The 16,279-nt window shown below is 35.4% G+C and overlaps 1 protein-coding gene across 1 annotated transcript in view; it reads right to left on the bottom strand.

Annotated features, from left to right (window-relative positions):
• The window catches only part of LOC129218622 (pancreatic lipase-related protein 2-like), an 86,215-nt gene that overhangs the window by 26,954 nt on the left and 42,982 nt on the right, over nucleotides 1–16,279 (bottom strand). The window contains exons 2-3 of the mRNA XM_054852940.1: nucleotides 4,613–4,884; nucleotides 2,667–2,813 (exon numbers count right to left, since the gene is read on the bottom strand). Coding sequence (XP_054708915.1) covers nucleotides 2,667–2,813; nucleotides 4,613–4,884 — 419 coding nt within the window. The remainder of the gene's footprint in view (nucleotides 1–2,666; nucleotides 2,814–4,612; nucleotides 4,885–16,279) is intronic.

Genomic DNA, 16,279 nt, shown 5'->3' with positions numbered 1-16,279 from the left:
ACCACATGAGCGGGGGGAAGGTTGCTGTAGCGAATATTATTAGAAAAAATTACTGGAATATTACTTATAACAAGATGTTCGAGGGCTTTTATCAATTGCAGATCTTTATATGCATAGATATAGATTCAAGTCCCCCCTTCCAAAAAAAATGACGCCCCTAATTTGAATGCCCCCCCCCACCGAAAATAAACACAACCTCTCATAAAGAGATCAAAATCCGTTTAAAAAAAATTTCATTAAAAATTTCAATGGTAAAATGTCTCATGACCCCCCTCCCCATACGAATGGACATCCTAATTTAGCTATTATTATGAGAATAAATTACTGAAGTATTTCCTGATCAAGATTTCCGATGACTTTTATAGCTAGGGATGCCAATCCTCCCCAAGTGCGTTGCTCCCCCCTCTATTTTATCAAGCCCCTCCCGCCCCGCCCAAAAAACAGGATACTCTGGAAAAGACAATAAAATCCATTTAAAATAACATGCCTGATAATTTCAATTATATAGTCTGCCTCATCCCCCCCCTTCCCTTGAGCATATCCCTGCTTTAGCAATTATTATTGGGATAAGCTACTTTAATATTTACCTTTAAAAATGTCCGACGGCTTTTCTCTAAGGCAGAACTCAATATACAAATATTATAGTAAGGGAAGCCCATCCTCCCAAGTGCGACGACACCTCTCAATTTTACCGAGTGTCTCCCCCCCCAAAAAAACGGGCTCCCCTATTGAAGAGTCCAAAATCCTTTAAAAAACTTCTCCGATAATTTCAGCGGTATAGTCAGCCTCATGCCCCCCCACTTCAAATGAGCACCCCAGCTTTAGCTATTGTTAGAATAATTGTGTTTCATGAATTGTGTATTGCTGGAATATTTATGTTTCATGATTTCCGTAAGGCTTGTCTCTAGTGCAGATGTTAATATATAGATAATAATGCTAGGGCTGCCAATCCCCAATAAGTGCGATGGCCCCCCTCATTTTTACCGAACATCTCCCACAAAAACGAGACTCCCTACTTAAGAGACTAAAATCCTTTTTAAAAAAGTTCTCTGATAATTTCAATGGCATAATCAAGTTCAAGGAGACCCCCCCCCCCCTCCCGAATGGATACCCTGCTCTAGCTATTACTATTTGACTAAATTGCTGGAATATTTGCTTATCAAGATGTTCGATGACTTTTCTGTAATTCAGATCTTATGTATATGATGTAGCTAGGGGTGCTCATTTCCCTCCCCAAGTGAGGTGGCTCCCCTCAATTTTATAACCCCCCCCTAAAAGAAAAACGCCACAATCTATTATAGAGATTACAATCCTTATATAAATCTTCTCAAAAAATTTCAATGGCATTGTCTGCCTCATGGCTTCCTACCTTCCCCTACAAGGGGCCCCCTACTTTTGCTATTACTAATCGCATAAATTGCTGAAATATTTACCTTCCAAGATGGTCGATGGTTTTTCGCTATTGTAGATGTTAATAAACAGATGATATAACTAGAATTGTCCCCCCCCCCGCAAGAGGTATGGCACCCTCAAATTTATCGCGCTTTCCCCAAAACGCGACCTTCTAGTGAAGAGAGTGAACACTTTTTAAATTAACTTCTCTGATAATTTCAATTCAAGGGGTTTGAGCCCTAAGACCCCCCCCCCTTGTATACAACCCTGAGCGAGAACATGGGACTTGACTGCCGGCGCGTTCTAATTGATTCTACTTATTATTAAATGAAACAGTCCGTTTTCGCTTCCAGTTCACCAGCCATCTCTCCGTAGTCAACACTGTAAAAACAATTCAGAAACGTTCCTGGAAAATAATGGGCAGCTGATGTGCTCAATTTCTGCAAGTAACACATCTTGGGAAAAAAACAAGCAGAAATGTTTTCCGTAAAAGCTCAGTACCCTTCTTGATATTATCCAGAAATCTTTCTGAAAAATTCAGTAATTTCCCCGGTTAAAGCCAGTTGCGTCTCTGAAACTTTCAGAGAAAACATTGATGGATTTAATATAACAGCTTGGCACATTCCGACTTTGCAAGAAAGCTCCAAAAGCATATTTGCAATCACGGCCAAAGCTAAGACAGAACTGTAAGCAATATCATGAATCTAAGCGCCTGAAATTCTTGAAAAGCTATGGAATCCAGAGATATATTCGCTCTCTTTGGGAGCTTAGTCAATCTGGACGGTCCATAATCGAGCCGAAACCAATACACTTAATAAATACGCTTTGTTATTTTTTTACTGGTAGCGTTCAAAATATTTTTCACAACAGTGAAGAGTCTGCATTCGTGCTGCTTGTTGCAATTCAGGATATCTTTTGAAAAAGATACTTAATTTTCTTAAGAGGTAGATAAAAACTTCGAAGCGCGTTCCACGGAAATAATCAGTAACGTTTCAGAATTCTTTAAGAGTGAAGCATTGTTTCATCGAATCTGAAAGCAAACTTAACAACAGCATTATTTAAGCGCAATTTCTCTTCTTTTCGTTGCTACGTAAACAATGTTAGAATTTCAAAGACATGCTAGCAGTTTAATCTTTATTTAATATCCATTATTTTAAAGTTTATTCAGTGAACTTAATTGTGAAATTTTAATATTTTATCAAAGCAAATCCTTTTGGGAGAAGTTTACCATGCATTCAAGTCCAACTAAGATCTAACTGTTTCATCATACTTACCTCTAATGTTTGAACCATCAGTGCTACTTCTGCTCCTACAACTCTTGTATTCGCAGTTGCTTGGTAGTAAGGTGGCTTATTTCCCCCACTCCAATCTACAATGATAACATTATAGTCTCCATTCACTAAGAACTCATCTTTCATTGCCTATAAAACATAACAGATCAATTCTTTTAACAAATTATAATTTCGCTTTAAAATACATACCACTGATGAACCTCCTGCTTGATTAATTATTTATTTGTCTTACAAAACAGCTTTCAGTTATTTTTAAAATATTGATAAATGTATTCAATCGAAGAAAAATAAACAATTATTTCAATAGTGAGTTTTGAATTAGCTTAATTAAATATTAAAGAAAGAATATAATAGTCTCATTCCACAGAAAAGTGAACATTCGACAACTCATACATTTCATTAAAAACAATATTTTAAAAGGGTAAAGAGCAAAATTTAAAAGCTTGATAAATCACTAATGTATGTGTGATTTCTTAAGCAAAAAATTTTGTTCAATACTTTTACAATTACTACTTTTTAAAGAAATATCTGAGCTATCACGTGCGAGAAAAACGTCGAGCCTAAACCAGGTTTGTAGTAAAAAGAAAATACAAATTTACATAAATAAATATCATCAACACTTGCTCAATCCGTATGCACGGATGTGACATTTTTACGTATATACATTTGTATTTTATTCTTGTAATTTTGAACTTTAGCTATTAATTTCACTGCATTTGAATGTAAGGAACCATTATGTATCATAACATAAGGAATCAACATGAAAAATAATGACTTGTACGTGCTGCGGTTGAGACCATACAGTCACACCCGCAGTTCGTACCAATCAATATTACAGTCGGGCCCTGATTTAACGAACCTCTATTTAACGAATTACGCGATTTAGCGAATTTTTTTTCGCCGAGTAAAATGAAGGCAAAAACCTCTATTTAACGAATAATAAACTCCGAAGTAACGAATTATTTTAACAGATCGATAAAAAATTTTTTTTCGTTAATTTGAGTTTGGAAATTCTGGCTTGTTTTCCAAATGATCTATCCATCTTTCCGAAGTAGAAAAAGACTTTTTTGGGAATGAGACCTTTTTGACGGGCAAGGGGACAACCAATGAATAGCGATTATGATGCAGAAAGCGAAAATGAATCTCTCATTAACACTGTTATTTTTTCTAATGCTTTACATGGCCTTGAAACTGTAAAATCATATCTCCTGCTGCAGGCTATTAATGACACAGTATTTTTTTTCTCTCCATAGGGTTAGGGGAGTTGAAAGAGAACTATTTCGAGTCAATTATCAGGGAAATTGTCAAACACCTATTACTCAGTAATTTCAAATTATCTAGTGTGTAATAAGTCATGGAATGCTAAACAAAAAGTGTACACTTTCTAATTATGACTATTTTTATGCAGTTGCCTATTAGGGCTTTCAGATAAGACAAATGAATTTTTTTCCGCTCCCGGATATTACGAATAACCCCGATTTAACGTATAAAAGTTTCGGTCCCTATGATTTCGTTAAATCGAGGTCCGGCGGTATTTCTATACAAAACTTTCTTTTGGAAAGTTCACACCTTATATTATGATACATAATGGCATCTTTTTTTCAAATATATAGAAATAAAAACCAAAGTATACAATTTTGGGAATAAAGTGCAAATATTAAAAATATCGTACTCGTGCAACGGATTCAGCTAAGATCATTGTACTATTGATAAAAAAATACAGGAAGAATGCTGATTGTTCGAAGCAGAGGAAAAAACGTACCGAAAACTTACAATTTAACTTTTTTAGATTCGTTTATTTGCGCATAACCTCTGCCACGAAACCCATCAACGATTATAAACGACGAACAAAGAAACTTCCCAATTGGATGTTTTCATATTTTCAAAATGTTTATGAAATACTTAGCAAAATTAAAGAAGACATTTACCAACATCCATGGTCCATAAAGTTCACTGTCCATAAAGCCATGGACTATAAACTTGACGGGATGTTCTGGATTCAGTGGTGCTTCTTCAATGCTTTCTCTGTCCGAGGCTATCAAGTGATGCGCTTCTTTTGGATTCTGTTTGGTATAAAGAAGACATCGGGTGTTGATAGTAATTCTATCGTGTGGTAGAACATTGATAGGCCTGTGGAGAAGACTCTTGAAATCATCTGTTATTGAGAAGCATCCAAGTTCTTTCATGCATACTTCTTTCTCTAAAATAAGGACATCAAAATGATATTAAGTTACGTCTCAATAATTTACTTAGCATTCAAAATAATGAATCGCTCAAGAAATAACGATTTTCTCGTGTGTCTTTCTTAAAATTCTTTGAGTAAATCATTGTGATCCAATCCATGGCTCGTGGGGCATGTGAAAAATTCCTTCCTTTTTTTGTTGGTCATTTTCTTTCATATTGGAAAGAAAAACTTTGATCTAATTACTCCATAAAAATCCTCTTGAATCATTATTTAAAACTTAAATATGCGTAAGCAACACCTTATAATCTTAATCTCTTCCTATAATGACCATTCACTAACTTATACATAAGGATATCGATAAGTTTTTTCGACAGAGTTTCACCTAGTGATCAGGAAAAGGAGGCAAATGTTTTATTTGTACTTGACTGTTTATGTTTTCTGCCTATCCCTTTTCAGCGTTTTTGATTACCTACTTTCGAATGAAAAATGCAGTACCAGTAACGCATTGTGTTTATTGATTTTTCAACTAAAAATCAAGTGGGTTTAGTTACAACATTAAAGTTCTTTTAATATAAATTTTAATACTTAGTTTTTGAATAAAATATCTATTTCATTTTCTTTTTTTGCACTGTCTCTGTCCCCTCACATCATTGGCGTCGTCAGCTGAAATTTATTGGGACCATTCTGACTTTGTCATTTCAAGTTGCATTAAGAAAAATTCGTGTGTATATATATATGTATATATATTATAAATTTATATATATATATATATATATATATATATATATATATATATATATATATATATATATATATATATATATATTATATATATATACTGGTATGCAAAAATTAAGGACGAAGTCGAAAAATTAGCATATCAGCTGAACGAAGAGATAGAGCGGACAGAAAGACCAATCAGGAGATTAAGTAAGGTGATGTACGGTAGCAGATGCGCAGATATGCAAGCAGACGTAATGGAGGAGTGTCTGAGTAGTATAAAGCATGTTGTCGGTGTATGATCAGTATTTCTGGCAAAGAGATTGCACGCCGTATAGCAGTTAAAATCACACCGAGTTGCTGCCTCAGCGAGAAATGGCGAATAATCAATCTGTTAGACGACATCTGGATGCTTTTACCCGAGGTCGAATCATTGGGAAGTTGGAGGAAGGCCGTAGTGTGACAAGTGTGGCTGCAGAGTTCGGAATTGCTCACAGCGTCGTTTCACGACTTTGGAGACAATTTCAAACTACAGGAACAGCTATCCGGGGGTTCAGTAGTGGTCGTCCACGAGGAACCACACCCGCAGATGACCAGTATATTGTCTTACAGGCCAGAAGAAACAGGCGGCAGACAGCGGGAGAAATCGCTAGGCACACGACACAGGCAACTGGACGACCGATATCGCGTTTTACCGTGGGCAGAGGACTGCACGGTGGTGGTCTGTTTGCACGACGCCCTATACGGTGTGTACCTCTAACGCCTGCCCATCAAAGAAGGCGTTCTCTGTGGTACCGGGAACACCGGAATTGGAGAGACAATGAATGGGGACGAGTACTCTTTACAGATGAGAGCTGAGTAGCGAGCTGGAGAGAGCGGGGAACCCGCAATCATCCCTTGAACATCATTGAAAGGGACAGGTATGGAGGTCGCGGTGTTCTCGTTTGGGGAGGCATCATGCTTGGTAGTCGTACAGTCCTTCACATCTTCGACGCAGGTTCAGTCAACGGGACCCGTTATTGTAACGAATTCTTCTTCCATATGTGCGTCTTTTTAGAGGCGCTATGGGTCCGCAGTTCCTTTTCATGGACGACAATGCACCATGTCATCGCACAGTAGCTGCCGAACAGCTCTTAGAGAGTGAGGATACTGAACGTATGGATTGGCCAGCACGATCTCCGGATCTCAATCCCATCGAGCATGTATGGGATTTTCTAGGCAGACGCTTGGCAGCTCATACCTTACCACCAGTAACGATTCGGGAGCTTCGATTGGCGCTGCAAGACGAATGGGCAGCAATGCCTCAACAACTCATTGATACCCTCATTCCCAACATGGGCAGATGCTGTGAAACCTGCCTAGCAGTCGGGGGAGATCATATCCCCTACTAAAGACCGGATGTTTCTTGCTGGACACCCATCACAGGGATGTTTCGGCCTTCAGTCGCATTGCGCTCCATGCTACTTTTTCAATAAAGCTTCTTTTTAGCCCTCTGATTTCTCTTTTAGTAAGTGTTGCTTACATTACACATGTCCTTACGTATTGGGGATCTTACGGTATTAAATGTGTTGATTTGGAAAGCATTTGTACAAAGTTATGTTGAAAAAACCGTCTCGTCCTTAATTTTTGCACACCAGTGTGTATATATATGTATATATATATATATATATATATATATATATATATATATATATATATATATATATATATATATATATATACATATATATATATATATATATATATATATACATATATATAATGGATTTACATTTAATACAATACTTTTAAACAGGTACATCTTGATTTACATGATTACACAATAAGAAAAAAAATTAAATACCAACAATTACATTTTTTCTAGACTGCACATGGGATACGAATATCCGTGCTATTTTTTGTGATCAATTTCGTCCAAGATGTTTTTGTGAACGTAGTATAAAGCAACATGATTCAACCGCTTTTGTGTCATAGTTGACCTTAGATACAATTTCAGTTTTCTCAGCGCACTGAAGCTTCTTTCAATTTTACACGACAAAGGGCGGCACACCAAGAGTAGCCGCACCAAATTTTCAACATTTTGAAACAGTGGACAATTGAATTAACCGTTTTTAATGAATGAAATCATCAAGAACGAAATCCAGCTTTTTTGAATCAGCCGCTTTATGGAATCAAAGCTGTTTAGAACAAAATGTGACTCATATATAAGCCGCGACAACTGTATAATTAAATTTTTATATTACATAGTGATAAACCCTGCAGCTCTAAGTTCTTGGCACAAGTTGGATTCGAAGGAGTTTAATTTGATGTTTTTTAATTAAAAAATTAAAGTTTATAATTCACCGTTATGACATTCACGAACCTACGAAAAACACAACTACAAAAATAAAATAAGACACAAATAACTAAGCTCTCATAATATCATACTTTAATAATGCTACCTTTTAAAGTAATTTCTTAATTTTTTCAGGTTTTTTGTAACAAATGCACCAAAATTTTGCTTTTTTGTTGAATCCTCCATACATTCAATACATATGAAACCAAAAAACAGCAAAAACCATGCTCATGTAAATACATTAATTTCTGATTTCTCAAAGTCAGCAGGGAAAGTGCCCTCCTGATCCTCTTTAAGTGACAGGCCTGCCTTGAGAGGCACACGTCACAGATTGAAAAGTACTGGCCTACACAGAGAACAAACAGCATTTGGTGTATAATTGAATTCTGATCAGCGGACGATAGGAAAGAGATAGAGAAATGAACTGATTTTTTCTGACACGTGACAATAAGTTTTAAAATGGTTATTTCAATAAAATGTGTTCAGTAAAGCAGGATTATTAATGGATAATTTTCTGTTAAGCTTTAATAACTAAAAGGAGTATTATTTATTCCATTAAAACTTATAAAAATTGAAACATTTAAAAAAAAAGAAAGAAAAAGGAGAAAGTTGAACGCATTAGCTCCGATAGGACTCATAATGTCAAAATATTGACTGTAAAGCATACCTGATTAGCAGGCAGTCAGGGGCTACTCAAAAAGAGGTCACTGTGAACTTTTATAAACTTTCCTTTCCCAGAAAAACTTTTGTCTGACGAGTCTTCAAATTTCGAGCAGTTTTTTGCGAACTATTGCATTAAAAAGATACTAGTTGACCCTTGCGGAACTCCGCACTATGTTTCGAATCGTTTCATAAGGCATTTCGCTTTTTAAAAATTTCAAAGGAAGAACATTATGAAGAAGAACCGAAAAAAAGTAAGCGCAGAAGAGAAGGCATGTAATTTAAAGCCATCAGTAACAAAACCTCGTTAAATACAAAGCTGTGATAATTTGATCATCGCCTACCTTTCGGCCGTACATATTTTCAATGCAAACATAAATATCATTAAAAGTGGCTGAGTAGTGACTCGTGAAAAAGCAATATTTGTGCATGTGAAAAAACAGGTTGTGGCAAATACAGTCCTGCCCATGTGAGCATCTGACAGGAATAAAAGAAACATTAAAGAGATATTTACTGGCACGGATTCGAATTGGCGCCATTCTGATTAACAGCCCGACACCCCAACAAACCTAGCAATTGCGCCTTCCTTTTCGAAAACTATTCATTGAAGGAATGCGTGGTAAAAAACAGCAAAAAAGCTTTTTGCCAAAAAAAAAAAAAAATAATAATAAGATCATGCTTCTATATTTTGTCATTAACCAGCATGATACGATTTAAAATTATTCGTAAAGCATGAAATTTGATTAAAGAATGACGAAGATCTCACGTAGCGATTGAAATAAGCATTCTAGAGAAGTAATAATTTAGATTGAAAATAAGTGTTTTTATCTTTGAATATTGAACTATTTCACATAGAAGATTGCTTTAACCGTTAAAGCTTAAATGCCCGCACATGTTTCTCTTTTAATCGAACACTTAAAATTCAAAACCAAAACCAGTTGAACTGAGTCCGTTTTTTAAGTGTAATTTTTCGAACGTAGACAAAATGTTTTCTTTTTCTGCAGAAAGCAGAGGAGTAGAAAATAATTTCTTGCTAATGAAGTTGATAATAATTTAAATGCTTTATATCGTATTTGCGCGAATAAAAAATTAAAGGTTTACTGGGTGAAACTCGTAGTTTTAATTTGGCGTAGTATTTTTTCATTTGTACAAAAGGTTGAACACTGCTATTGGAAACATCTACATTTCAGTATACAATGAAAATGTTTTTCTGCACAAAAAGGATTTCCTTTAGGTAAATCTAATACTTTTTTATGCTTATATTATGCTGAGTGATCTGGATGTAGTCAGAGCTTAAAAAAAAAGGAAGAACACCCTTCGATTAACAGTCAACTTATCTGAATGATAACTGTAGCTTGCATAAAGGAGTAGAAACACCAAGTAGCATTCTCACTGCATTTATTTTATTACGTATGTATGTTATGAGTACATGTAATGCGTAATACTAATATACATTTGATATTATGTCGGACAGCCCAAGCTTGCCCGAAGTTCAGATAGTTTATAGCCAAACGCTCTACCGAAAAAAACTTATCAATTTAACCAAACAACTAATTCCAGTGCTTTTAAGCTTTATTAAAATATGAACACACACACACACACAGGCTATTTTTTTTTTTTTTGCCGAAAGCGACGTAAAAAATTGGAAAACTGCATTAGAACTTTGCAAAAAAAAAAAAAAAATGCATAAGAACTACAGGCTGCATCAAGGTTTTCAAACAGCAAGGTGCGTTTTCAAAAACTTGATTTTTCGACCGTAAGTCTATTTTTCGTCATTAGCCAGCCTGATAAGTTTTAAAATGAGAAGGGAATAATATATAAGGTAATATATTGAAGAGAAATGTGTTTATTTTTGAAAATTTTTACAATTCGTTACCGCAGGCTGCTTGAACCGTTATAACTTAGAAGAAAAAATATATATTTTACCCTTCAAATTGAGGTAGTAATTTTTTTATTTGTACAAAGAGTCAAAATCTCATTAGAAGAATATATATTTCAATATACGATTTATTATTTTTTTCTGAACAAAAAATAATTCTATATTGTAGTCTGAAATCCCAAAGATGTTACTTATATTTTCGCTTATATTATGCTTTAATTTTCTTACCAGAGCCAAAGCTTAAAAAAAAAAAAAAAAAAAAAAAACGTACCATTCCGAAGTAATTCAGCACAAAGTCACGTCAATTTTCATAACAGCAAGGAGCGTTTCCTTCCCATTTATTCTATTCCCTCGTACTTGTTATTCACTTAATTAAGTGTTCATGCAATGCGCGATATTTCTCTAATTTTTTGACGCAGATTGTCCGGCCGTGGGCCCGAACACTCATTCTCCAGGTTTCGAGGAGAACGCTCTGCCGATCAAACTATTCAGCTCTGTCGGGCATAGTGCAAGTTAAAGTTATAAGTTTAACCGAAAACATCATTCTGGTTCTTTAAAACAGGTTTTTCGGCTGAAAAAAACAATTTTTAGACCGTGGGTCTATTTTTTGTCAGTAGCCAGCACCATAAGCTTTAAAATAAGGTGCAAATCAAAGAAATCGATCAAGAATTGAGGAAAATCTGGCGTAGAAACCAAAAACAGGCTACAGAAATAATATATAAGGATTCTCATTAGATGTAGTGATGTAGGTAATTAGAAATTTCATTCGGAAAATCGAGAAGTAACCCCATCTGAATAGTATAAAATCAGGGAGCCTCTGCATGTATTACACTAAACAGAATGGTACTTACCTATCACGGTCTTTTGATTTTTTGAAGATGGTTCCGTAGATGTTGATGATGATTCAGTAGTTAAAAATTGCTCAGGTTCATCTGATGTAGAAGGTTTGTTACATTTTCCCGTTTCAAGCCACCTCTTCAAAGCCGTAATCGAATATGTAAAAAAAAGTATTTTTACCAAAATAGGAGCGCTCTTCAGGTCACCTGCTCTCAAGGAGACCAAAAGACCATATGAAATTATCTTTATTTTGTTCGGAACGTCCTTTTATTTCTGTCTCTTTTTTCTCTGGTCATCTTGCGCTTCTTTTTTCGTTGGTCTATCGGAAGTGACATTACAGTATCCATCGTTATGCTGGCTTACGATTTGCTTTTGAAATTGCACGTTAATTTTTAGACTCCTCCTCTTTTTTTTCTGTAACGTAACACTTTTTTCGTCAAATTTGAGATGCCGCAAACACATTTGAGAAACCGCGCTTCGGTAAGGTACTTTGAAGCCACGTGTTGAATAATGTCAAACACATGACACGTCTCCTTACCCTTTCTACCCCAAACTTAACCTTTGACCAGCTAAGTGGTCTTCTAAATTTTTGTGCATCCTTTGACCAGGGTGTTGTTGCCAGCTGTAAAAAACCGCCAAAGAGGTCTGGTGTCTCATTTTGTTTGGGTAACATCGGGGTCGCTATAAATTGAATCGAATCGGCGAAACAAACACTGCAAAACTCGAAACAGAAACCTGGAAAAGCGCCGAGAAACGAGGTAAGAGAGAAAGGGGCAGAAACTCAGATCCCCGTCCGACTTCTGTTGACTTATTAGCACGAGAGTCGTAAAAAAAGAGGGGAGCGGGTGTCCATATACGCAGGAGACTCGACTGTGGATGGTTGACATTGCACTAGGGAGAAGATGTCGCCTTTCTAGCATCCTCCACTAAAGCTAGTGTGCGCATAGAGCAGAGCAATGGTTTGTCAATGGAGTTCTCTTTCTGACTTTCCGTTCACTATACACATCACCTATTTTGTTTTTTTTTTAGTTCATTTTTTTCAATGTTCATTTTGTTTTATTTGATATGAATTAAACATGGTAAATTATGTATTATGCAACTGTTTAAAGTCTTCAAAGCAAAAATATTTTCCCCAAAATAATGAATTTTATCTTGACAATTATCGAGGGGGTCCTATTTTCAAATATTGAGGGGGTCCTGTCCTCAAATATTGAGGGGGTCCGGACCCCTTGGACCCCCCGTCCGCGACGCCCATGCCTCACATTACTTTACTTAAGTTTGATCGGCGCTCAGTTAATCAAAAGATGGACTATACTTGTCTAAATCTTGATCGTTTTATAGTTGTTGAATATTTTTGACTTAAGTACAACCCCTACAAGATTTTACGATGCAATGAGAAAAATTCAATTGACCCCATAATAGTGAATAATGTTTTATTGCTATATATTTCGGAAATTAATAGCTGTTAATTAGATCAATCAACAATTTATAAATTTTATTATTGAAATTCACTTTTCTATTTATTACTTTTCAAAAAATCTAATGAAAAATACTTTTTTCGAAATTTAACGCAAAATCAAGATGACTTTAATACATAAGACGTTCTTTGCTGAGAAGCTTTTTTTAGTTTCTTGATTAATAAGAAGTACGGCATAAAAATTCTTTCAAGAAAAAAACTTGGTTACTGAAAGCAATTGGTGTCGACAAAGTTTCACTTAATGATCAGAAAAGAAGGCAAATATTTTGTTTGCTCTTGACTGTTTTTTTTCTGCACATCCCTTTGCAGCATTTTTGCTTATCTACTTTCGGGTGAATTATTGCGTACCAATCTATTAGTTGGTCTTTGTTTTCTAGGGAAAAGAAATTGCCTAACACAACATTTATTAAGAATAAAAACGTTAACTATAATTTGCTAACAATTCCATCTGGTCAATACACAAGGAACATTTTACAGAAAATATATGCGTTAAGAAATAATTTTTTAAAAATAAAAATATTTGAAGCCTGGATGATTATAGTTTTAATGTTTTAATAATTGATTCGTTTGTATTTTTGAGCTCTGATCCTTAAAATGGCCTCAATGACTCAACCCATTACATGAAAATTTTCCCAAAACTATAATTTCATATTTTCAAAATGTCGCCTTAAAAAAAAAACCTTAATGTTTTTTTTTTCACTTAACTTATTCATTTTTAGGCTTGTACTATGCATCATTTCATCTAAACAGATGACAGCTCTGAAGAAAAGGTCAAAAGACTATTTTAACCTCCTAATTTATAATAAAAATTACCACAAAACGCGCTACAAATTACTTAATGAGTTTTATGAAATTTATACTGTCTTTCTAAACTCTCTCCATTTTCACCTATTCTTGATGACGATGAATGCAAAAAATTATTATTTTTTCCCCTGCGTTGAAATTTTTTTGGATAGCTCATGATATACTTCGCGCATTTCCTTTTATGCTGTGAATTGGGTGCTTTTCCTTTGTTTTTAATGAACTTCCATAAAAGAAAAAAAATAGTTTTTTAGGTGATGATTTTATTTTGTTTTTTTTCGATGTAAAGTAAAAATGAAACTTTTTGGGTGTGAGACACATAGGGGAAGAAGATTTTGTTTTCTCTCCAATGTCCCCCGTACCTGCCACCATTTGTTGTTTAACCAGTTGGATGCGACCCTGAAGACAGCTCTAAGTTCTGACAGCTTCTGATCCAGACCAGAAACCGAGCAATTCCTGGTCCAGCACCCCCAGAGGTATCGTTTTACTTGGATGACTTTGTGACTACGAGCATATTTAATGTCCCCCAAACACCATTAATGAAGACGGTGGATCTTCCACCGGCTAGGATCGAACCCGGGACTCTCCGGTAACAAATCTGATACCTTACCGATCAGGCCACCACGGTTCTAAGGGAAGGTTGCCGTTAAAATACCGGTTCTATGACTGGACCGCAAGGATTTTTCCTTTATTAGAGGTTTTCTTGAGGCGGAATCAGTTTTAGTGCCTTCCTTTGTCTGAAAACATTATCATGCAGAGTCGTCAAGGAGCTCGAATTAATGTAGCATATTGTTAAACGTCCAAGTAAGATTTCTACTGTTCACTTACTAGCTATTGCATTTTCATTTTGTAATAACAATATATCACTGAACAATAAAATGAGAACATGGGTTCGAAAGTGCGTTTTCAAGTACAACTCCCTATATTTCACGTTTCATTATGAGTAGTCACAGCAGAGAAATACTACGAGAATATTCAGAATGACGCAGTTGCTATAATTGGACTGCTATGTGTTTCCCTGAATGAATCAACTTATTCATGGACGCTTACAAATATTACTATGATATCAGATTAATTATCTTTAATAACTGATATTTTTTTTTAAGTAAGTGTAATACTGATGAAAACCATTCCTTATATTTTTGGGAATGTTATTATAACTTTGCTAACCCTTATGTTATTATAACTTTAACTTAAAACTTTTTATGATGGATTTATTATTTTTTGAAAAATAAATTTTAGTACTGTTTCAAGTACGATGGCTGTTTCAGAAAAAGACCAAAAGAAAAGAAACATAGCCAGTGGATAACTGAGATCATGGAACGTGCAATGACTGCGTACAGGAACGGTGACAGGGGTCTCATCGAAGTACTATACCGACAATCTGGAGTCCAGAAGGCAACTTTAAAGAGACGCATGTAAGACAAAAAAGAGACATAAGTAAGATTTGCTGTTGATAGGAAGCAGAAGTTTGGTAGATATACTCCCCGATACAGAAAAATAATTAGTGAATCATGTTTTGAAACTAGAGGAGACGTTTTTTGGAATCGCTTTCAAATATTTGAGGGAATTGACCTCAAGATAATATTGGCTTTTTTTCAAGTCGCTGAGAGAAATAATATGTTCCACAGATTTATGATGAGAAAAAACTGCTGGAAAAATGGTATTATAATTTCATACGACGTCACCCTGAATTAATAACTACCAGAGAATAAATACTAAAATAGCTCGAGCTTCTGGTTTCAGTAAGGATATGGTTAATATTTTTTCCTTTTTCGGGAGCCTTTTCGTCTGTACAGTCTTAATGTATGAAAAATGTTCAAATTGGATGAAATTGATCCCCCCACAGTGTATAAAAGAGGTTCAAAAAGATTTTAGTTAAAAAGAGTAAGTTACGTATTGGAAGATAGCAAGTGGTGAACGAGATGGGGGAGAAAACAGCCGAGTTTTGTGAGTGCTGGGGGCAGTGGATTATGCTCCTCCTATGCTAAATAATAATTTTAAAAACCAATATTCTCTTTTTTGAATAACTTACTATTAGCTGCAGTGTTTATTAATCTCCTGTTTTAATTAATTGTAATTTACGTATTAATTTTTATGTTTGAGAATGTAATCCATTAATGGAAACTGAATTGTCCATCCATAACAAACGGTTCCCATAAATGGACCACATGGACCAATATTGCAAAATTTGTAAATATAACGTTTCTGAGTTTTAAAATGATGATTCACATACCAAGCAAACAAGTTGATGTTCACACAATTTACAATTTTTGCCAATGCGGCAGTTTTTTCTTTGTGAGGTAACACCAAGCATTTCTTTTCTCTATTCAATTCTTATTTTCTCTGCCCTTAAACTCTGATGTTGAAAAATATACTTTAATGCACTCTATAACACACAAAAAAAAAAAAGCAATCGCCATCCCAACATATCCCAGACATGCTAGATGGGAGAGAGATCTGGCGATCTGGCAGGCTACAGAAGAGTTTTACAAGCTTGCAAACAGTTCATAGCAACACGTGCCGTATGTTATCTGGCATTGTCCTGCTGAAAACCAGCCGAGGGTACTGCAAAAGGAATGGCATCAAAACTGGTTTTAGGATGTCGCCAACGTACCACTGTGCAGCAAGTGTACTTCTAATTACGACCAAAGGGGTCCAGTTATCAAAAGAAATGGCACCCCAGACCATGATGCCTTGT

The sequence above is a fragment of the Uloborus diversus genome, chromosome 3 (genome assembly GCF_026930045.1).
Source record: "Uloborus diversus isolate 005 chromosome 3, Udiv.v.3.1, whole genome shotgun sequence".
Taxonomy (NCBI): Eukaryota; Metazoa; Arthropoda; class Arachnida; order Araneae; family Uloboridae; genus Uloborus; species Uloborus diversus.
This window is presented reverse-complemented; position numbering and strand designations above follow the sequence as displayed.